This window comes from Oryctolagus cuniculus, chromosome 17, assembly GCF_964237555.1.
Source record: "Oryctolagus cuniculus chromosome 17, mOryCun1.1, whole genome shotgun sequence".
In the NCBI taxonomy this organism is placed as follows: domain Eukaryota; kingdom Metazoa; phylum Chordata; class Mammalia; order Lagomorpha; family Leporidae; genus Oryctolagus; species Oryctolagus cuniculus.
The window spans coordinates 43,887,765-43,909,116 of NC_091448.1; the positions used below are offsets into that span (position 1 = coordinate 43,887,765).

Here is a 21,352-nt window from a genome sequence, read left to right on the forward strand (position 1 = left end):
AACAGAGGCCCGAAGGGAAGGATGACTGCCTACAAGATCCAGAGGCCTTTGCGCCTGCAGGGCTACCGGAAGTGGCTATGCTCTTGCCCGGAAGATCCTCCGGGAATTTCCGCCTCCCCTCCCTGTTAGAGTGCTGTGCATGCCGGGCTTTGTAGTCTCAGGCTTATGGCCCGCTGCTCCGGGAGGAGTCGACCGGCGCAGGATGTGAGCTCACAGCTCGGGATTGCTGGCGGGCAGGCAGCCACAGGTCAGAGACGGCACGGAGTTCGCTCGCCCCCCAGCTGAGAGGAGAGGAGCCCCCGGCGACGGTGAGAGTCGGGCCTCGGCTGGAGCAAAGACTGCCCGCCGGGTCCTGGGAAGCAGGGGTGGGACGGCGCAGCGGAGATGCAGAGCTGGTCTCGGTTCCTTGGTAGTGAGGGGGGCGGGCTGGGCAAGAGCCTACGCTGGCCACGGGAGAGGCTGGCCGTGGCCGAATTTCTCCAGGACCTTGCAGCCTAAGCCTCACACCTAGGATTTCTGCTGGGTCCACCCTCTATAGCCAAGATCAGCTCACGGCTTCCCCAACACCCACCCGCCCCCGGCCCCCCGTGCGTGACGGGTTTCTAGATCCTTCTTCCTTTGGGATCCAACCGCGGTCCACCGCTTTGGTTGTCTGCCTTTTGTTCGCAGAGTGGGAAATGGATCCGCCCCTAGCCCCAGGCATCCCCAAATACCCACAAAGTCCGGAAGGAAGAGTATTGAGTGGAAACTTCATTGTCGCTGGAATTACTTTCTGGGGCGGCACCTGCCGCAGGATTCCTGGAACTCATTGGTCTGAATGGAATCTGAGCTGACGTCAGCCAGGAACAGTTGCTTTGCAGGAAAGGAATAGATTAGCTGTGGATTTGTCTTCCTCTCCTGGCAAACCGCAGGCTTTCAGTACCTTTGCTTTGGGAGAAAATGCATGTGTTTTCTTTGACCTTGTTAAAAACTTTTCCTGGGTGGACTGATTGGTTTGGAGTCGGTGGGAGGTTAGGTCATCCGCTGTCCCAGTGGAGGTCTCGGCAGACTCCTGTTGAGGGCTTTTCTCATCCACACCGCATGCCTGCACAGTTCATCACTTCACAGGACACCCACTCTGGCCCTTTTGGGACATTCTTCCCAGGGACCTGCCTAAATCTTTTCAGGGACAATTTCAATCTGACGAACTGCCATGGACTTCAAAAGGTTCGTGGGAAGTCAAATTAAGAAAAATTTATTTTGGTGGAGAAAACATCTTGAAATCCATGTATAAAAGTGCAGGCCAGTGTGCAGAAAGACCGCGTGCGGAGTGGAGCGGCACAACTGGGGACACCAGTGCCATTTGTGGGCTGCACTTGGCGAGGCACACCGTCAGCTCCCGCGTGTGAGCATGGAGGGAGAGGATTCTGCCTTTTCTCTGCCTCTGTTCCCCCTGTGCTCCAAGTCTTCACCACTTTATGCCTGCACTACTGCTTCCTCTGGTCCTCCCACGGCCTCTGCACCCTTACAATCCATTCTCTACACCGCACCCAGAAGTATGGTTGCGATTATCTCACTCACCTGCTTAGAACCCTCCAGTGGATTCCTGCACTGCACTGCACTTGAAATAAAGCCCCAGCTCTTGGGCACCAGCTAGTACCCGCCTGCCTGCCTGCCACGGAACCAGAGTCAGTGCCAACTCCTATTTTCCTTTTTAAGTTCGTTAACATGAGGATGCTTAATTGAACTCCTTGAAAGCAAAGACTGTATTTTTCATTGTTCCCTACTGTTTCACAGGGTTGGCAGTCAGTAGTTTCACTGCTAAATGAATTAAATAATATACATTAAATGCCTAGAATAGTGCGTGGCACATGAAAACGCGCCTTAAGAGTCAGCTATGACATTCTCTTTAGATGAATTTTAGCGCTTCTCTAGGAAGCCAGAAGCATAATGTGGACTTGCAGTCGCGAGGGTGACTGGGTGGCTCCCTCCGCTCCTCCCGCCTGAGAGCTCCTGTTAGTGCTTTAATTTATACATCATGGCTGGCACCGCAGCTCACTAGGCTAATCCTCCACCTAGCGGCGCCGGCATACCGGGTTCTAGTCCCGGTCGGGGTGCCGGATTCTTTCCCGGTTGCCCCTCTTCCAGGCCAGCTCTCTGCTGTGGCCCGGGAGGGCAGTGGAGGATGGCCCAGGTGCTTGGGCCCTGCACCCCATGGGAGACCAGGAGAAGCACCTGGCTCCTGCCTTTGGATCAGCGCGGTGCACCGGCCGCAGCGCACCAGCCGTGGCGGCCATTGGAGGGTGAACCAACAGCAAAGGAAGACCTTTCTCTTTGTCTCTCTCACTATCCACTCTGTCAAAAAAAAAAAAAAAAAAAGAATTTATACATCATTTAATTGCTTTCAGATCTGTCATCTGATGTTCTGGTTCTGCCTCCTCATTCTTGGTGGAAAGCTTGAGAGGACGAGATAGGGCTGGGCTCCCACTTAGGAAAAAGAAGTGAAAATAGACGTCCTGTATTTGTTCTGCCCTGGCCAGTGGTGACAATTTCAGGAACTTGGAGCATTGCCAAGAAAAGGGACGGTCAGGAAATCCAAGTGGAACCTAGGTGACACTGCCGAAGACCCTGGCTAGGTCCCCCAGTCTGACTCACTCCATTGTCTCCTGAAGCTGCTTTTACTTTCCTTTCAAAACTCCAGGTGACGCTAAAGCAAGCACGGGCCCAGGACGCTCCTGCACCTGGTATCTCTAGAAAGGAAGTCCACCCTGTCCCTGTGGCTCCTGGGAAAGTCCTAGTTTGGCTGATGCCCAGCAGGTTTGGCTGGAAGTCTGGGTTCCTAGTTACCCTAAGAGAATAAATGGAATTCTGACTGGTAGATGCCCAGCAGGGGCTGTTCCTCAGGCCTAGGGCTGGCTTGTCTTCTTGCCACCTGAGGTGAGCTGATTCCAGGGAGCCTGGCAGGATGAGGCGGGCAGGGCTCTGGGAGCCTGTGCTTGTCTCTGGGGCGGTGAACAGCAGCAGGAAAGTCCAAATGTCGCCTCAGCAGCTGGGCTTGTTCCGGAGACGATGAGTGTGGCCAGGGCCCCTGCGGTTGCCCCTCCTGGTCCAAGGCCTCTATTCTGACTTCCATCTTCTCTCCCACTCACAGGGCTGAGCATGAGGTTCTGGCCTCCACGGGCCACTCACCTGTGACCACTTCCACCACGGCGGAGCCTTCCAAGCCTACCTCCTGCCGTGTGGTGATCTACCTGCAGCGGGAGATGTCGGGGGATACCTGTCTGTGCCCAGCCTCGGGGGCCAAGCCCAAGTTAAGCGGCTTCAAAGGAGGCGGGCTGGGCAACAAGTACGTGCAGCTCAATGTGGGTGGCTCCCTGTACTACACCACGGTGCGGGCTCTCACCCGGCACGACACCATGCTCAAGGCCATGTTCAGTGGGCGCATGGAGGTGCTGACGGACAAAGAAGGTGAGGCCCAAGGGCAGGGAGGGTGGGGAGGGGAGGACGGTTCTAGGGAAACAGCTCCGGGGTAGGGCTAGATCCCGAAGCCCGGCAGGTCCAGAACTACACTGCTTTCCTCTTCACCTGCAGTGCTCAGCAGAGCTTCCGAATTCTTTGAAATCATTACCTCTCATACTGGATAGTCACGGTTCCCACAGACAAGATCCGTACTTTTAAAATATTTAACTAGGACTAGATTTTCACGAGCCATCGCCAGTCTTGGGCTGTGGGCAGAAGGCAAGCAAGGAGCAATGGCTTCTGTGTTGCCAGTAGAGGCCCGAGGGCTCCCAAGAGCCTGCAGGCGTCTGTGCTGGCCCCCGTGCCAGTTCTTGGGTCCAGTGAGGGAGGGTGAAGAGCACTGTGGACCTGAGCACCCTGAGCTGCGGGCCGCTAGCTCGTCAGGCAGCCTTTGCCGGCTTCTGGGGTTCCGAGAGGTAGGAAGTAATCCTGTGGGGCCCATCTGAATCCCTAGGCTGGATCCTCATAGATCGATGTGGAAAGCACTTTGGCACCATTTTGAATTACCTCCGAGATGACACCATCACCCTCCCTCAAAACCGGCAAGAAATCAAGGAATTGATGGCTGAAGCAAAATATTACCTCATCCAGGGGCTGGTGAACATGTGCCAGACCGCCCTGCAGGTACGTGGCAGGGCTGGAGGCAGCTGCTGAGCCAGGCACTGCCCCTCCTTCAGGGATCTCAGGGTCCAGCTCCTGGGTGGAGGTAGCAGAGGAGGCACTGCCCAGGCCCAGCGACCTGGCGCCCAGCGCCTCACCTTAGCAGTACAGAGAGGCCTCGTTTGTTGATGTGCCCAGCCACCTGGGTTTTAGGCCTTCCAGAAAGGGGGTCTGCTTACTGCCCAGCAGTTCCTGTCTCCAGGGCCCTCATGATCTCAGTCAGATGCCTCCTCGCCCAGCCAAGGATGCCATGGCAGAGGGGCTCCAGGGTTACTTGGCTCAGACTGGCAAGCATAAATCCCAAGAGTTCTGTGCTCTGTATGCCACTCACGCAGGACAAGAAGGACTCCTACCAGCCTGTGTGTAACATTCCCATCATCACCTCCCTGAAGGAGGAGGAGCGGCTCATCGAGTCCTCCACCAAGGTACTGGGGCCCCCGGAGGGCTACGGGCAGGGACCCCAGGCCCCCGGCCAGGCCTGACTCCCTGCTCCCTCACAGCCCGTGGTGAAGCTGCTGTACAACAGAAGCAACAACAAATACTCCTACACCAGGTAGGCTGGCCGTCCCTGGGGCAGCGCTGCGGGAGCCGCTAAGAGGGCCAGGGGATGGCACTGACGGTGTGGCTCTGGGCCTCAGAACTGGTTCAAGTAAGGGGGGCAAGAATAGGGAGCGGAAGGGAAACTGGGACAGGGCCTGCTGGGCTGTGGGCAGTGGAACGTGAGCGCCACTGCAGCACGTCGTGCCCCACAGCGCGCCAGGCTGTCGGACGGAGCGGGAGGGGCCCCTAGGCCGCCCGCAGCCTCTCAGCCTCACACCAGGCTGCTCCGCCTTTTTCCCGTGTCCTTTTAGCAAGCAAGTGGCTGCAGGCTCAGAGTCCCACCGCTCCTAAGTACTCCCTGTGGACAGACACATGCCACTGCCGCCCCCACCAAGAAAAGCATGTCACTGACCCGGGCTTGAGGACAGGAGACGCCCTCCCTCATTCTCTGCTCAGCTCCTCCTCCTCCTCACAGGCCCCCAAACCCAGAGTGCACCTGTGCTCCCTTTCCTTCCTGCTCCCTGGGACCTAGCCTGGGCGTCATTTCAGCATGACAGGGAGGGAGGAGAGGGCCCATCTTGCCCAGCCCCCTCCCGTGGGCAGAACCTCACTCCCAGGCCTGCTGGCCCTCCCGGGTTCTTTCAGCAACTCTGACGACCACCTGCTGAAAAACATCGAGCTGTTTGACAAGCTCTCGCTGCGCTTCAACGGCCGCGTGCTCTTCCTCAAGGACGTCATCGGGGACGAGATCTGCTGCTGGTCCTTCTACGGCCAGGGCCGCAAGCTGGCGGAGGTGTGCTGCACCTCCATCGTCTACGCCACGGAGAAGAAGCAGACCAAGGTACGCGGCCTCCCTCTGCACGGGGTGGGGCAAGACACGGTCAGCTGTGGCCGGGGATGGAGGGCCGCTTGGACCTAACCAGTGCCACCAGCCTAGCCTGTCACTGCAAGGAACAAAAGGCTCATGCATTTGGCTCTTTCCCTGCGACACTGTGATGGTGCCAGGCAAGGACAGAGCGCGAACAAGGAGTCTGGGGGATGGAGTGGGAACCGTTGGTTCCTGACAGCGGAGAGGCAGAGGGCATTGATGAGCACACCGTGCAGCCTCAGTAAGTTCTAGGCCCGCCCTCCACGCACACTAGCCTTCAGCCGTGGATTAAGGTGGGCCAGGGAAGGGCGAACAGAGTCCATCTCCTCCACTTCCTGCAGAGGGAGCCCTGCCTTGCTCCTGAGACGCTACCTGTCTTGTAAGGGTTAGGAGGCCTTACGGAGCCAGCACGAAGCCAATGCCTCCGTCTTCTTATCCCCAGGTGGAATTCCCAGAGGCCCGGATCTACGAGGAGACACTCAACGTCCTACTCTATGAGAGCCCCCGCGTCCCTGACAACTCCTTGTTGGAGGCCACAAGCCGGAGCCGCAGCCAGGCTTCCCCGAGTGAAGATGAGGAGACCTTTGAACTGCGGGACCGCGTGCGCCGCATCCACGTCAAGCGCTATAGCACTTACGACGACCGGCAGCTTGGCCACCAGTCTGCCCACCGTGACTGACAAGGCCCATGGGGAGGCCCTGCCTTCCCTTCTGGGGAACCCCACCCCCTCTGCCACCCCACACTGCTGCTGGCTGGATCTCTGCTCTGGCGCCATGTCAGGCCTTGCCTGGGAGGTCAGAGAGCCTGGACCAGGAGTCGGGGAACCCCATTCCTTTGCCCCGCCTCCCTGTCCCTGCTCCTGCCCAATAGGGAGCCACTTCTGCTCGGGAGGACGCACTGGCTCCCCCCCTCCCAGGAACAGTCCCCTCAGCGCTTTGCTGAGCGCCCCTTTCCTCTGCTAGGACCCCTGGGGAGGGGGGTCGGGGGCGGGCAGCTTCTGGTGCTCTGGAGGCCTGGGTTTATTTTTTTAGCGAAGGTGGGATCTTCCTTTTTCCTAAGGCATTTAAGCAGGCTTGATGAGTTTGGTTTTTAAGACTTCGTTTAGGAAATGACGGTTTTAAACTAGCAACGAGGGACTGGACCTTTGCTCCCTTCCAGGGTGCCAAGACCCTGGGTAAGACAGAACCCATGGCCCTTCCTGATGCTGTCGGGATCGGTTTCTCTGAAGCACTTTGTACTGTTATTCAGGAGATTTATATTCTGCCCTGACCCACGTCTTCTTCTGACCCTAACCCCCTCTTCCCTGCAGAATCAACCTGGGGGAGGGGAGACAAAGCAATAAAGCCAACTGACAAGCTCTGGCTTGGCCAGCCTGGCCCAAAGAGCACGCTGGAGGGAAGGATGCGTAACTGGGACCACTGGTCCTCACAGCAGCCCTGAGAGGAAAGACATTTTTACCTCCCACTGACTCGTAGGCTCAGAAGTGATTGCTTTTTGTGAGGTGCCTTCAGCTCCACGGCATGCTGTCCTCACACAGTAGAGCCAAGCGCTGTGACAGGCTAGGACCAACTCAGGGCCAGAAGCACAAGCCACAGCAATCCCATGGGCCCAGCAACCCCTGTGTAGAGGTATCAGGTGCTTGGTGATCCACCTGCTCCTCCATGACCCATGCTATTGGTTTGTGTCCCAGCTGAGGGTGGTAGTTCTGCTCAGGGGTGAGTCCCAGGACACAAGATGAGGGAAGCAACCCAAGCTCCCTGAATGCCTTCATTCCTCCTTTGGTAATTTAACCAGAGATGCCAAGCACTGGCCAGAGCGTGAGCTCTTCAAGACTTTGGTTCCCACCCCCTTCTGTTTGGCTTGGCCCTTGGGAAACAGCTTATCTAAATTCCTCTACAAAGGAATGCTGTCGGGAGGGAGCTGCCAGCCTAACAGCAGCACAGCCGTGTACAGTACCCGCTCTCCTGGGCACCAGCACAGGCTCTCAAGGTCGTCCCTCTTGACTACTCTGACACAGTGAGGTGGCTGCTCACGGCTGACTCCATGGAACCTACGGGCAAGTGCCGGGCCCAAGTTGGACACTCCCAAGGACCTGAAATGACACGATGGGACGGGGAAATGTGACTGATGAGGCATTTCATATGTTAGACACAGTCTTGAATGTAAAATAGCTCTAAGAGTCCTCAGGTCATGCACCGTGAGGATCAGTGACTAGTGCTTCTAGCCCTCACTGGAGTAGTAAGACACATCCATTTCTTTGTCCCAATTCAGGCTCTGGCTCTGTGGCTTTCCCACAGGCACAGGAATGCTGCTGCAGGAGGCCTCTGGCCTGTTTTCTCAGCTGCCCTTTAATACTGAAGTTCCCAGCTCCCCACAGAGGTGTTCTCATGCTTATCCTGTGACCTCCCCAACCCCCACAGCCTCTACTTCCGCTGCCGCTCATCCTCAGCCCTCTCGCTGGTGACCAGGAAAACACTAGTCGGGAAGGGCACTTGTCTTCTCCCTCTGGAAACGTTTGGTCTTAAGGAAAACAGCTAGCACTGGGCTCAGTGGAGTGAGCTTAGCTTCTTTAATCAGGATTTACGGTTTGAGGATCTTGGGGAATTTTCTTCAAGTTTCCCAACCCCGTTCAGGAAGCAGCCCTTGGTTGTGTGCATTTCCAACCGCAAGCAGCCCAGGGGGAAGCTGACAACAGCATGGATGTAGGTCTAACCCTGTCAGTTTCTGAGAAACTGGAAGTCTGCTATGAACACAGACAGTACCAGGTTTTACTGCATGTGCCGTGTGACCCAGGTCTGCCTGAAGGATGGTGCAGTGCCGGCAGGAGAGAATTTCCTCTTTGCCACATAGCTGTGATACCTTCTTGCTCAGCGTAAAGTGATGGAAGCAAACACTAATTTCTAATAAAACTGTTGCACTGGAGTGGTACTGAGTGTTGTTTTTACAGTGCGGAGAGTCTGACCAGCTTGCTGTGGGCTTAGTGCTTGTATGTCTGCTCAGGATGGGACCAAGTGTTATTCCAGCTGGTCCAGAGCGCCCCCCCTTACTCTTGCCCTGCAACCCAGGCTCCCCCTGGTGGAGGATTGAGGACAACACTAGCAAGGGCTAGAACCGATTTAATATAATTCAAGATTAAAAGTATCTTTAACAATCATTGCAGAGGACTTCTAAGAATCAGGGCAAAATGCAGCACAACTCCCTGGGGAAGCTTGGGAAGTAGCTTGGCTTAGTTACCGTCCATGCCTACAGCTGCTCCTTGGCTGAATCCCCACATTTATGGCCTGGAGGCTGGACAGACACTGCTGGCTTTCCTCACTATCTCAGGCCCAGCGAGGCTGAGATGCCAGCGGGTAGTCAGTGTTAAGAGCCGACCATTCCAGCCCTGATGCTGGCCAGCCTCTCTGTACTTGCCAGAAGGTGAAGAACAGAGTCCAGGTCCGTGCTCAGCGCCCTCGCACCAGCTGAGGGGTACAGTGCCCCTGGAGATGACCAGCCAGCCTCTGAAGGAGACATAACCTAGCAGAGGGCACAGCTCCCTGGAAGGGCAGCATGGAAAGTACTCAAGGGCCCCCACTGCGAGAGGGAGCCTGAGGCCCCTGGGGACAGAAACGGCGAGGGTGGCCAAGCGTGCACTGGTTTATTGACCAAACCTCACGTTCCAGACAACTTGTTGACCGGCCAGGAGACTCCTCCAGGCCTCTGGCAGCTGAACACAGTTCCTTGGTGGACAAGTTTACTGGAACACAGTGTAGGCAGGGTTTATAAATAGAAGGCCAGCCTTGGAGGGGTCCTACACGGGTCTTCCGAAGAAAACGATTGCATCCCCCAAAAGAACCTCACGATCAAATGGTGCAAAAGATGAAGAGACTCAGTGTGGCCTACAACAGGGAGAGAGTTCTGCAGCAACTGTGGGATGAGGGCTGTTCCTCTTTGGGGCCGAGCTGGGCTCTCAGGGCCTCAGCTGGCCTACCAGTGAAGGCCTGAGGGTGGTGTCTTCTCGTCTTTATTGCTTTCCAGGGAGAAGGGTGGGATCCGGACATCAAAGTGGGAGCCATCAGGTCTCTCAAAGCGGAACGTGCCCCTGTGGTCAGAGAAGCAGGTTGAGGGGAATCAGAGTTGAGGCCCTCCTGAGCCCCACACACTGAGCTCCACAGCCACAGCATGAGGTGGGCTGTGCTCTCCTGTCTAACTCACGGGAGGCTGGCTGATCCAGAGATCCAGGAGCCTTCCTTGGCCCCACACAAAAAGCACAGCTGTCCAGATTCTGGCCCTTCCAGGCACACTGCTCAAAGCCACCCAACTGCATCTTCAGGTTCAGTAGTGAAACACCGGGCTTCAGCAACTTAGTGTAGCATCAAACCACTGGACTTCAGCCCACACATCTTAAAAAACTGGCACATAGGCAGTCCACACAATAGTGAACGGCAGACAGGGCTCCATCTCGGGACTGAACCTGGCCAGCATTAACTGCAAACTGAGGTCGCTCCTCAGACCTGAAGCTGTGACTGGACTGCAAGAGCCCCTGCCCCAGCACAGGCTCACTCACCACATGTGCCCACTAGAAGCTTGCAGGGAGACGTGGCTGCTGTACTGGAATGCGGGCTGCTCCTTGGATAACACTGGTTCCTGTGAGGGTGCAGGCAAATGGGTTAGGCCACACCCAGGGACATGCTCCTGACTGCCAGTTCATCAGGATTGCATGCTCCCCCCACACTGATAACCTGCCAGGACCCCCTCCCACAGCACAGCCACCGACCTGGGCCTTTTATTCTGATTCTTTGGAAGAGAATCTCAGGCTGAATGTCTGAGGACACTGGACCAAGGACCTACTCTGGAACTACCCCTTCCAGTGTCCACTTTTGAGTGCTAAGCGCTAAGCACTCTGGCAGGTAGTCTGCAAACCTTTACGGATTTAGTTCTTCCAGAGATCATAGGCTAATAGGCGTGGTCCCCACTTCAGCAGTAAGAAGCTGAGACTTTGGTAAAACAACATGCCCAAAATTACGCAGTAAGTAACACAGCTGAAATTTCAGGCTAGACTAATTCCACAGCCCTGCTCTGATTCACTTTACTACCCTGCTTCCCCAAGTGCCTGCTGACTTAATAAATGAGTACGGCATGTGTGGCCTCTGGCACCAATGCCACTTCTGACTTTCTCAGGAGACAAGGTAGGGTAGGCAGGGTTTGCAAAACCAAATCTCTCCAGGGATTAGGAGATACACATGGATAAATAGGCAAGAGACAAGACAACCTAGAGTGATGGGAGGTGCTTGCTCCACCTAAGAGAATTCAGTTTCAGGTATCTTTTGTTATGTTTTTATTTGTTTTATTCATTCAAAAGGGAGAGAAGAAGGGACACATCTCCCACCTGCTGGTTTACTACCCAAGTGCCTGCAGCAGCTGGGGCTGACCCAAGCTGAAGCTAGAATCTGGAAACTCAGTCCAGAAAAGTACCCCAATTAGGATCCTAACTGCCAGGTCAAATGCCCACTCCAAAATTTGGGGTCTTCTTGGAAAAAAAAAAAAAAAAGTTTACTTCTTGTTCATTGTATTTGAAAGGCAGAGAGACAAAGACAGATGATGCTCTAATTCATTCCCCAAACTGCTAGGGCAGGCTGAAGCTAGGAGCCTGGAACCCAATCCAGATCTCCCACGTGGGTGTCAGGGACCCAAGTACTGAGACCACTGCCTGCTGCCTCCCACGGTGTGCGACAGCAGGAAGCTGGAATCAGAAGTGAAGGTGGGACTCAAGCCCAGGCTCTACAACACGGGATGTGGGCATTCCCAAGCAGTGTCTTAACCACTGCACCAGTGCCCTTCCCAAATGTCAGGTTTTTGAAAGACATTATGCAAATCAACAAAAGCCATACAAACTTTGACTTCAGACTCACTTGGATCTAAATCCAGGTCTTGGGATGGGCGTTATGGAGCAGGAGTTAAGTTGTCGCTTGGAACACCCCCATCCCACAAAAGAGTGCTGGTACGGGCCGGCGCCACGGCTCACTAGGCTAATCCTCCGCCTGTAGCACCAGCACACCAGGTTCTAGTCCCAGTCAGGGTGCCGGATTATGTCCCAGTCACTCCTCTTCCTGTCCAGCTCTCTGCTGTGGCCTGGGAGTGCAGTGGAGGATGGCCCAAGTGCTTGGGCCCTGCACCCGCATGGGAGACCAGGAGAAGCACCTGGCTCCGGGCTTCAGATCAGTGCGGTGCACTGGCCACAGTGGCCATTGCGGGGGTGAACCAATGGAAAAAGGAAGACCTTTCTCTCTGTCTCTCTCTCACTGTCCACTCTGCCTGTCAAAAAAAAAAAAAAAAAGAGTGCTGGTACAAGTTCCAGCTACTTTGCTTCTGATCCAGCTTCCTAATACATCCTAAGAGGCAGCAGACAACAGTGAGAGTGCTTGGGTCCCTGCCACCCACACAGGAGATCTAGATGGATTTCCAAGTTCCTGCCTTCAACCTGATCCACCCCTAGCTGTTGTGTGCATTTGGGGAGTAAACCAGCAGATCTCTGTGTGTCTCTGTCCTTCTCTTCCTTCCAAGTAAATGAAAATAAATACTTTAAAAATAAATAAATCCAGGCCTTACCACCATTAGTTACAGGCTAGTTATTTGACTTTTCAATCTCACTCTCTTTATCTATGAAATAGGTCATAAGAACCCTATCGAAAGAGGTAATTATAAAATTTCTAACCCAAAACAATCCAACAAGTCCAAAGTGAGCTTCTGTCTGTAACTAGAGAAGAGAAATCACACGCTAAGTCCCAGGCCTGCTAGCAAGAACCAGGACTGGTCCGGTGACGCTCACCCTGCCCACCACTCCTCGGCCTCGCACTGTTTCCAAGGTGCCAGAGAGGCTGAATATCCTCCAGTGCCGCTCCCGGAGCTGCACGACGTCACTGTCGAGGTTCTCCAAGCGGATGCAGTAGCGCCACTGCAAGGCACGGGCGACAGAGTGCATTTTGAGAAAGAACAGATCTTGGGCTAGCCACCCCACCCAGAATTCTGTGGAAAGCCAAAGTCAGCGAAAGCTGACTGCTGCACTGCACAGGCTCCACCCTGCCAGGAGAACACCCCTACCTCCCCACCTGACCCCGGGCCCATGCCGAGCTCCCCTGTTCCCAAGGGGCACACTCACCCAGTAGACATGAGAATTCTGGGCTTCCTGGGGGAAAAACATACAAAGTCAAGTCCCAAAGGGCAAAACAATCCCATCCCAATGAACATGAACCTCTCTCCCACGGAGAAGCATTCCAGGAACGCGGCAGTGGCAGAGCAGCTGCGAGTGTCTGTGGGCTGAGTCTGATGAGGCTGACTGAACTGCGCTCCACAGCCCACAGGAAGTTCTGGCAGCCTCCGCTGTCATCACTTCTGGCCTTGCTCCACTCCTCCCGTCCAGACTGCCACAGGGCTGGATGCCAGGGCAGATCAGCTGCAGGGCTGACTTTCCTCACCACCATCCTGGCCAGCGCTGCCTTCACCACTGCTGCCTGGGCCACTGTCCTCCCGCAGGCCTCCCTACTGCGATTCACTGCAGCTTCTAGGTTGGACTCCCCCACAACCATGAGCTTCTGGAAGGGCCTAGCTTACAGCCAGGCAAGAAACAGCTCAGAGCCACTGCCTGCACCACTGGCATCCCATATGTCCTGGCTGTTCCACTTCCGAGTCAGCTCTAGGAAAGCAGAAGATGGTCCAAGTGCTTGGGCCCCTGCACTCACATGGGAGACCCAAAAGAAGTGCCTGGCTCCTGGCTTCAGATTGGCCCAGCTCTGGTTGTTGTGGCACTTGGGGAGTGAACCAGCAGATGGAAGTTTGATCAATCTCTCTCTTTCTCTAACTCTGCCTTTCAAATAATCTTAAAAAAAAAAAAAAAAAAAAACTCAACAGATGTTTGGCTACTGTATGAAAAGTGTAAGGATCAGCCTGTACTGATATTTTTTTTAAAGATTTATGGAGCTTGGCTGACGCCGCAGCTCACTAGGCTAATCCTCCACCTGCGGTGCCGGCACACCAGGTTCTAGTCCCGGTCGGGGCGCCGGATTCTGTCCCAGTTGCCCCTCTTCCAGGACAGCTCTCTGCTGTGGCCCGGGAAGGCAGTGGAGGATGGCCCAAGTGCTTGGGCCCTGCACCCCATGGGTGACCAGGAGAAGCACCTGGCTCCTGCCTTCGGATCAGCGCGGTGCACCAGCCACAGCGCGCCGGCCGTGGTGGCCATTGGAGAGTGAACCAACGGCAAAGGAAGACCTTTCTCTCTGTCTCTCTCACTGTCCACTCTGCCTGTCAAAAAAATTAAAAAAAAAAAAAAAAAGATTTACTGAGCCGGCACTGTGGCGCTTGAAGTGCCAGCATCCTATATGGCCACCGGTTCAAGTCCCGGCTGCTCCACTTCCAATCCAGCTCTCTGCTATGGCCTGGGAAAGCAACAGAAGATGGCCCAAGTTCTTAGGCCCCTGCACCTGCATGGGAGACCCGGAAGAAACTCCTGGCTCCTGGCTTTGGATTGGCGCAGCTCCAGCCATTGCGGCCAACTGGGGAGTGAACCATCGGACAGAAGACCTCTCTCTCTCTGCCTCTCCTCTCTCTGTGTAACTCTGACTTTTTTTAAAGATGTATTTATTTATTTGAAAGGCAGAGTTACAGAGAGGCAGATCTCTGTAACTTAACAAGCACGTGTACATTCTTCACAGCCATGCTCCTTCTATGCCAGGCAGCACCAGGACGCCTACCCAGGACCTGCAGGTTTCCTCTCTAGGTCTTGGTGTCAGCGCTGCCCGGAGGCTACTCAAGCCCTCCCTCCCCACCCTGCCAGCAGAAGCCTAGGAGCAAGGCCCACGTTTAGAATGACGCCACCAGTGGCCACACTGGGAACAGCACATGGAATCTGGGGCCCAGCCCTGCAGGGGAGAGCACAGGCTCGACTCATACCCTCATGCCCATGTAGAAGGGGATGACAGTGACACGGATGTTCTCAGTGGTTTCCCGGTGGACATCGGAAAGCTCCAGCCACGGGTGATTCTTCTCTTGCCAGGCCCGCAGTGTCTCCCGAGCCACAAAAGGAGGCGCTGGGACAAGAGATGACTGGTGAAGACAGGGCACTGCACCCACTCTCCAACTGCCCCTTCTAGAGACCCCTTCTGAGGGTGCAGAGGTGAACAGGACACACGCCCGTGAAGCAAGAACACTGCTGGAGGAAGGCACAGACCTGGTGCCAAGACTAAGTCCAGAGACGGCAGCACATCACGGAAGGTAACTGGTACGGGAGCTACGAGCCCTGGTTTGAGACCTCATGCTGCTGCTAACTAGCGCCCTTCAGTCACTTCTCACCAGCCCCGAGCTTCAGCTCCCTAACAGGAAAACATGCTAGCCATCTGTCTCAGCTTCCCTGTGGGCAAGGAGGTAACCGCCATTTTCCCGACAGGTCTCATGCGAGGCTGAAAGGGCCATGGAAATAAAGCTCTGGAAACATTTCTACACCTCGCTCCCTGAAGAAGGGGCCCTCCCATTTCAGCCTCCCCTCCTGAGATAGTACCTTTCGTCTGGTCATACAGAAGAAACCTCTCAAAGAGCTCGTGCTGGATGGGAACCTGATCGGTGGAGGTGTAGGGGAGGATGTCCTCATGGCTGACATAGTCCAGGCCTGGCACAGAGAGGCAGAGAGAGTGAAATGCACACAGGAGAAGAGAGGAGAAAGCTGAGAGACAACCCTGCAGCCCATCTGTCAGCATCACGAGCCCTCCCAGCACACAGCAGGACAGCAAAATCCCCTCCCTGACTCACCAGACCCCTCCTCACAGGCACCATTCGGAAGCTATCTTCTCACCTGGGATGGCATACAGGGCCCGGCTGTCATCATGGTTAGCCAAGAAGGTCACAGCTTCTGTCTGAGATCTCTGAGACTAAGGCAAGGGGTGAGTCAGCAGCTTTCATGGCTACTGACCCATCCTGATGCCTTGGGGCGGGGCTGATCTGGGCCTCATTTGACCACTCTCTCCCTTTGTCCCCACTGGGGTGCAGGCTTTTCCCAGAGAGGACCCTCAGGCCAGCCCCCTTGCTTACTTACTATATGTGGACAGTCGCGGGCATCAATCAGCACCTGGTAGTAAGTGTGAGTTTTGCCTTTCACCTCCTTAGAGCCGTGGCTGGCAGGGTTCTCTGCTCTGTGGGGTAGGAGAAGATGATCAAGTTCACCTGAAGAGAAATAGAAACTGTACCTACCTCAGCTCCCTACCACCTCCTTGCCTAAACAGGCTCTCTGATCAGCTGGAACTGCAGCACCTGTCCCGCCACTCCCCAGTCAGTGGCAAACAATGGGATCTGGAGGACCCACAACATGGTGTCATCTTCTGTCTTCCCAGATGGAGTAGGAGACCACACTGGGAAAATCCAGCTACCCTGCCCTTCCCACACCCCAGGCACTGTCACACGAGGTACTCTACCCTTCCCACACCCCAGGCACTGTCACACGAGGTACCCTGCCCTTCCCACACCCCAGGCACTGTCACACGAGGTACCCTGCCCTTCCCACACCCCAGGCACTGTCACACGAGGTACTCTACCCTTCCCACACCCCAGGCACTGTCACACGAGGTACTCTACCCTTCCCACACCCCAGGCACTGTCACACGAGGTACTCTACCCTTCCCACACCCCAGGCACTGTCACACGAGGTACTCTACCCTTCCCACACCCCAGGCACTGTCACACGAGGTACTCTACCCTTCCCACACCCCAGGCACTGTCACACGAGGTACCCTACCCTTCCCACACCCCAGGCACTGTCGCACGAGGTACTCTACCCTTCCCACACCCCAGGCACTGTGGCACGAGGTACCCTGCCCTTCCCACACCCCAGGCACTGTCACACGAGGTACCCTGCCCTTCCCACACCCCAGGCACTGTCACACGAGGTACCCTACCCTTCCCACACCATAGGCACTGGACTTTTCTTCTTTTTTTTTAAAGATTTGTTATGTATTTGAAAGTCAGAGTTATAGAGAGAGAGAAACAGACAGAAAGAGTGCTTCCACCTGCTGGTTCCTTCCTGAATGGCCACAATGGCTCCAGCTGGGTCAGGCTGAAGCCAGGAGTTTCTTCCAAGTCTCCCATATGGGTGGCAGGGGCTCAAGTACTTGGACCACCTTCTGCTGCCTTGCCAGGCAATTAGCAGGGAGAGCTGGCTTTGAAGTGGAGCAGCCAGGACTTGAACCAGTGTCCATATGGGATGCCAGCATCTCAGGCAGTGGATGGCTTTACCCACTTCACCACAACGCTGGCCCTGGACCTTTTCTTTTTTTAGAATATCCTAGTAACTATGTGAAATTGGGGGAAAGATTCCACTGAACACCAAGAAATAAAGACTGGTCCCAAAGTGCCCTACGAGTTACTGACGATGAAACTGGCAGTAGTCAAGAGTGCTCTGGGGAGGCCTGAGGGACCCTTCTGCCTTAAGACTGTCCCTGACACTCAGAACGTTTTTCTCTAAGGGTATTAGTGCCAGAGAAGTACTCTGGGACTGTTTCTACGGCCCAGGAGGATACTGCCTTCACTCCCGAGACCCCAATCATGTACACGTGCTGTGAATCAGGCCTCCTGAGAATACAGTGAGGCACAGTAACAAGGCAACTTACTTTTCTGGAGCTGCAGAAGCCACATCCCGGTCATAGAGCCGGGCCTGCCAGGGAAACAGGACGACGCCTCGGTAGCCAAAAACACTGTGAAGGAAAAGCTGGGAGGAGAGAGAGGCCTCCGTCAGTCTGTGGTGCAGCCCTACTGCGTGGGGTTGCAACACAGGTGCAAGCAACTCCAGCACGAGGCCGCGCCAGCCAGTGAGCCACCCAGACGCAGACGCGCTCTGGAACACTCAGGCCCTTCACCCGGCTGACTGCACGCATCCTTCTGGTCACAGCCGTAGGCCAGCAGGAAGCCTTCCCCGGCTCCCCTAAGCACAATGGAAAGCCCCTGACCACTTGCATATCGTTAACGCCTTTCTCAACTGCAAACCACAGGAAGGCAGGAACCATGTGTGCTTTGCTTTCTGATTTAATCCTAATGCGCAATGCCTGGCCCATTTTAGTCACATTCAAAACAAACTGCTGAACTAACAGAAAGTCGTCTTTACTTGCAAGGAGTCTACATCCATCTCAGTGGACCTGAAACAAAACTGATACAGCAGAGCCCCTCACCCAGAGTTTACAGTAATCAGGGTGAAAAAGCATTACAGGCTTGCTTTTTTTTTTTTTTTTTAACAGGCAGAGTGGAGAGTGAGAGAGAGAGACAGAAAGGTCTTCCTTTTGCCATTGGTTCACCCTCCAATGGCCGCCACGGCTGGCGCGCTGCAGCCGGCGTACCGCGCTGATCCGAAGGCAGGAGCCAGGTGCTTCTCCTGGTCTCCCATGGGGTGCAGGGCCCAAGCACCTGGGCCATCCTCCACTGCACTCCCTGGCCACAGCAGAGGGCTGGCCTGGAAGAGGGGCAACCGGGACAGAATCTGGCGCCCCGACCAGGACTAGAACCCGGTGTGCCGGCGCCGCAAGGCGGAGGATTAGACAGGCTTGCTTTTTTCAAAGTTCCCTCTGCGGGCTTCCCACCAGCCACCAGCTAGAGGAATCTTCAGCAGCTTCGTTTCTCCTCACTAGAGACACACATCCCAGTCCACACTAAGAGAACCCATGGACATATTAAATACATTCCAAGCCAGGAAAACTCCCCCAGCAGTTGTAATATAACCACATCCTACACTGGAGTACCTGGATTCAATTCCCAGCTCTGCGCATTTTTTTAAAGATATTTATTATTTATTTGAGAGAAATAGTTACAGAGAGACAGAAAAGGTCTTCCATCTGCTGGTTCTCTACCCAGATGGCCGCAACAGCCAGAGCTGGGCCGGTCCAAAGCCAGGAGCCAGGAGCTTTCTCTGGGTCTCTCACGCAGGTGCAGGGGCCCAAGGACTTGAGCCATCTTCCACTGCTTTCCCAGGCCATAGCAGAGAGCTGGGTTGGCAGAGGAGCAGCCAGGACATGAACTGGTGCCCGTATGGGATTCCAGTGCTGCAGGTGGAGGCTTAGCCCACTATGGCACAGCGCCGGTCCTCCTGGCTCTGCTCTTAATGCTAGTCTCCTGCTAATGCAAACCCTGGGAGGCAGCAGTGATAAGTCAGCTGGGTCCTGTCACTCATGTGGGAAACCCGGATTGAGTTCCTGACTCCTGGCTTCATCCCCAGCCCAGTACCTCAGCACCAGCCACTGTGGGAATATGGGGAGTTGAACTAGTTGTAGCTCTCTCACACAAATAAATTTTTTTAAATGCAAGTTGTGATTCAGGTCTGGCAACAAATACCAAGATGGAATTATAGAAAACCATATCATTCAGGCCTGCGGCCAAATCTGCCTCTGTTCAGAAGCAGCACACTCCACGACCAAGGAAGACGACCCAGCCAGCTGCACACTCACCTGCCCAGTCTCATACTTTCCATTCTGCTTTGGCACCTCAAACACACCGACTGTTTCCAGCACTTTGCCCTCTGCTCGGTTTCTGAAAAGGAAAGAACAAGTAACTTAAAAAGCTGAAAAGGAAATGATATTTATTCATCAGAAAAAGCCACCAGGATACTGAGAAATCAGGGCCATCCCAGCAGAGAAAGGCTGTGACCATGGGACCAGCTGAAGCCCCGGGCAGCCCTCTCAAGCCACCACACCGAAGTGCTACTGCCTTTCCTCTTGAAGTCCAGCCCCTGGCCCCTCTTTCGGGGAAAGCCTGACCAATCTCCAGAGTTAGCAGTGACTGCCCGAGGTCACTTCCTTCTGTCTTCACTCAGCACTCCTCTCACGCCCTCAGATGTTGCTTAAATGGACCCTATGCCTACCCTCCCAGGCCCCTAAGCATGTTAACTGTCCTTCCCACCTTGCATTCCAGTTGTGTGTGTCCATCAGACGCTAAGGTCCCTGGGATTTTTCGGATTAGCTTGTACTGCCCCTCAGGGGTTAGTGTATTGAACAGGTACTCAAAAACCACTTGTTCTGTATTTTAATTCCAAGTTCCCCACCCTAAGTAAATGGCAGTTCTTACCTTGCCCTTGAAGGGCTAAATGATCCTTAAAATTTGTACCATATTCCCCATATTATACCCAGTACTATGGTCTCTCAAGACCATTTTTGTTCAGGGGCCAGTGTTGCGGTGTGGTGGGTAAAGCCACACTGCCTGCAAGGCTGGCATCCCCTATGGGCACTGGTTTGTGTGCCGGCTGTTCCACTTATGATCCTGCTAGTGGCCTGGGAAAGCAGTGGAAGATAGCTCAAGTGTTTGGGCCCCTGCCACCCATTTGGGAGATGCAGAAGAAGCTCCTGGCTTCGGCCTGGCTTAGCTCTGGCCACTGCGGCCATCTGGGGAGTAAGCCAGTGGATGGAAGATCTGTCTCTTTCTGTGTCTCTAACTTTCAAATAAATAAATAAATATTTAAAAATAAAAAAAATATGGGACCAGCGTGGCTTAGTAAGGCTGCCGCCTGTGACACCAGCATCCCATATGGCTGCTGGGTTCAAGTCCCAGCTGCTCCACTTCCAATCTAGCTCCCAGCTAATGTACCTGGGAAGGCAGCAGAGGATGCCCCAGGTCCTTGGACCTCTGCATCCATGTGGGAGACCCAGGAGAAGCTCCTGGCATCGGACCCACCCAGCTTCGGCCACATGGCCATCTGCGAAGTGGACCAGCAGATGGAAGACCCCTCCGTATCTCTCCATCTCTCTCTGTGACTCTGCCCCTCAAACAAATAAATCTTTATATATAGAGAGAGAGTGGTTGTTCAGGTTCACATCAGTTTTCACAGGGATCTTACCCTGCAGCAAGCTGTTCCCTCTCACCAGCATCAGCGCCTGATCTCAGCCCCGGGAAGGTCAGCTTTGGCAGCCACCTCTCCAGCAGGGCTGCTCTTTCTAGGAGTCCTTCAAAGCACTGTCAGGCCTACTATCTTGGAGATGTGAACTTGGCGCTCCGTCCCAGATGATCCAGGGTCTGCCTGTCCCATCCCCGGAGGTATGGCCCACCCCAACCTCGGAGCCTCAAGCCCTCTTTCCCCGAGTCACCAAGAGAAAACCGGTCTCATCAAGGTCATCCTAAAACTTGGGACCCAGGAGGGCCCACGCGGAGTCCTGTTTCCCACCCCCAAGCTCCGGTCTCAGGGAAACGTGCCTCATCCGCGGGCTGGGGATTCAAGCTCACAGCCCCAGGGATGGACCTAGAAGGCTGCCCGCGGCCGGGAGGCAGGTTTCGCCGCTGGGGAGAGTGACTAGTTCCCCCCAGAGCCAGCCCGCACGGCCAGCGCTCCCGGGCCGCACTCCCGTCTCCGCTGCTGGCACGGTCCCAGGCAACGCAGGTCGGCTCCCCGCTCAGAACCCTCTCCCACGTCAAACTCCCGTCGCCGTCAGCAGGCCCGGCCTCCGAGCCTCCTCACTGGCCGAGAACACGCTCCCTCGGCTCCGGGCCCGACCACCCGCGCCCCTTCCCTCAGTCCCTCACCGGGACGAGAGATGCCTCCGCGTCGTCGTGGTCGCCGCAGGAAGGAAAGCCCCTGCTCCCCACGCCGCGCAGAGCGGCCTCGGTCCGCGGGCCCCGGTCAGCGACCGGGACCACCAGCGGCTGCCCACGGCCAGGGCCCGCCGGGCTGCACAACCCGCCATCTCCCGCCCGAGCGCCCGCTCGGCAGCTGACACAGGGCCCGACCTGCGGCCGGGCGGCGTCCCGCCCCCGCCCCACACTGCCCCGCGCCCGGCCCCGCCCTCTTGGCCCTCCGCC

General features: G+C 55.4%; 2 protein-coding genes across 3 annotated transcripts; one reads left to right on the top strand and one right to left on the bottom strand.

Moving 5' to 3' along the window:
* Nucleotides 1–106: 106 nt before the first annotated feature.
* On the top strand, nt 107–8,488 carry TNFAIP1 (TNF alpha induced protein 1). The gene is made up of 7 exons (XM_002718932.5): nt 107–308; nt 3,131–3,447; nt 3,953–4,122; nt 4,494–4,583; nt 4,659–4,711; nt 5,344–5,539; nt 6,009–8,488. The coding sequence occupies exons 2-7, from the start codon at nt 3,243–3,245 to the stop codon at nt 6,243–6,245; spliced, it is 951 nt and encodes a 316-aa protein (XP_002718978.1). The 5' UTR covers nt 107–308; nt 3,131–3,242; the 3' UTR covers nt 6,246–8,488.
* Nucleotides 8,489–8,666: 178 nt separating this feature from the next.
* Nucleotides 8,667–21,320, bottom strand: POLDIP2 (DNA polymerase delta interacting protein 2). Of its 2 annotated transcripts, none has more exons than XM_002718931.5 (11): nt 21,077–21,320; nt 19,015–19,096; nt 17,194–17,291; nt 15,627–15,723; nt 15,387–15,462; nt 15,096–15,203; nt 14,492–14,628; nt 12,705–12,731; nt 12,375–12,500; nt 10,113–10,192; nt 8,667–9,647 (listed from the first exon to the last, which is right to left on the bottom strand). In XM_002718931.5, the coding sequence occupies exons 1-11, from the start codon at nt 21,235–21,237 to the stop codon at nt 9,533–9,535; spliced, it is 1,107 nt and encodes a 368-aa protein (XP_002718977.1). In that variant the 5' UTR covers nt 21,238–21,320; the 3' UTR covers nt 8,667–9,532. The 2 variants fall into 2 exon arrangements, with proteins under 2 accessions (XP_002718977.1, XP_051680573.1); XM_051824613.2 differs by lacking the exon at nt 21,077–21,320 and adding an exon at nt 20,750–20,912.
* Nucleotides 21,321–21,352: the final 32 nt, after the last annotated feature.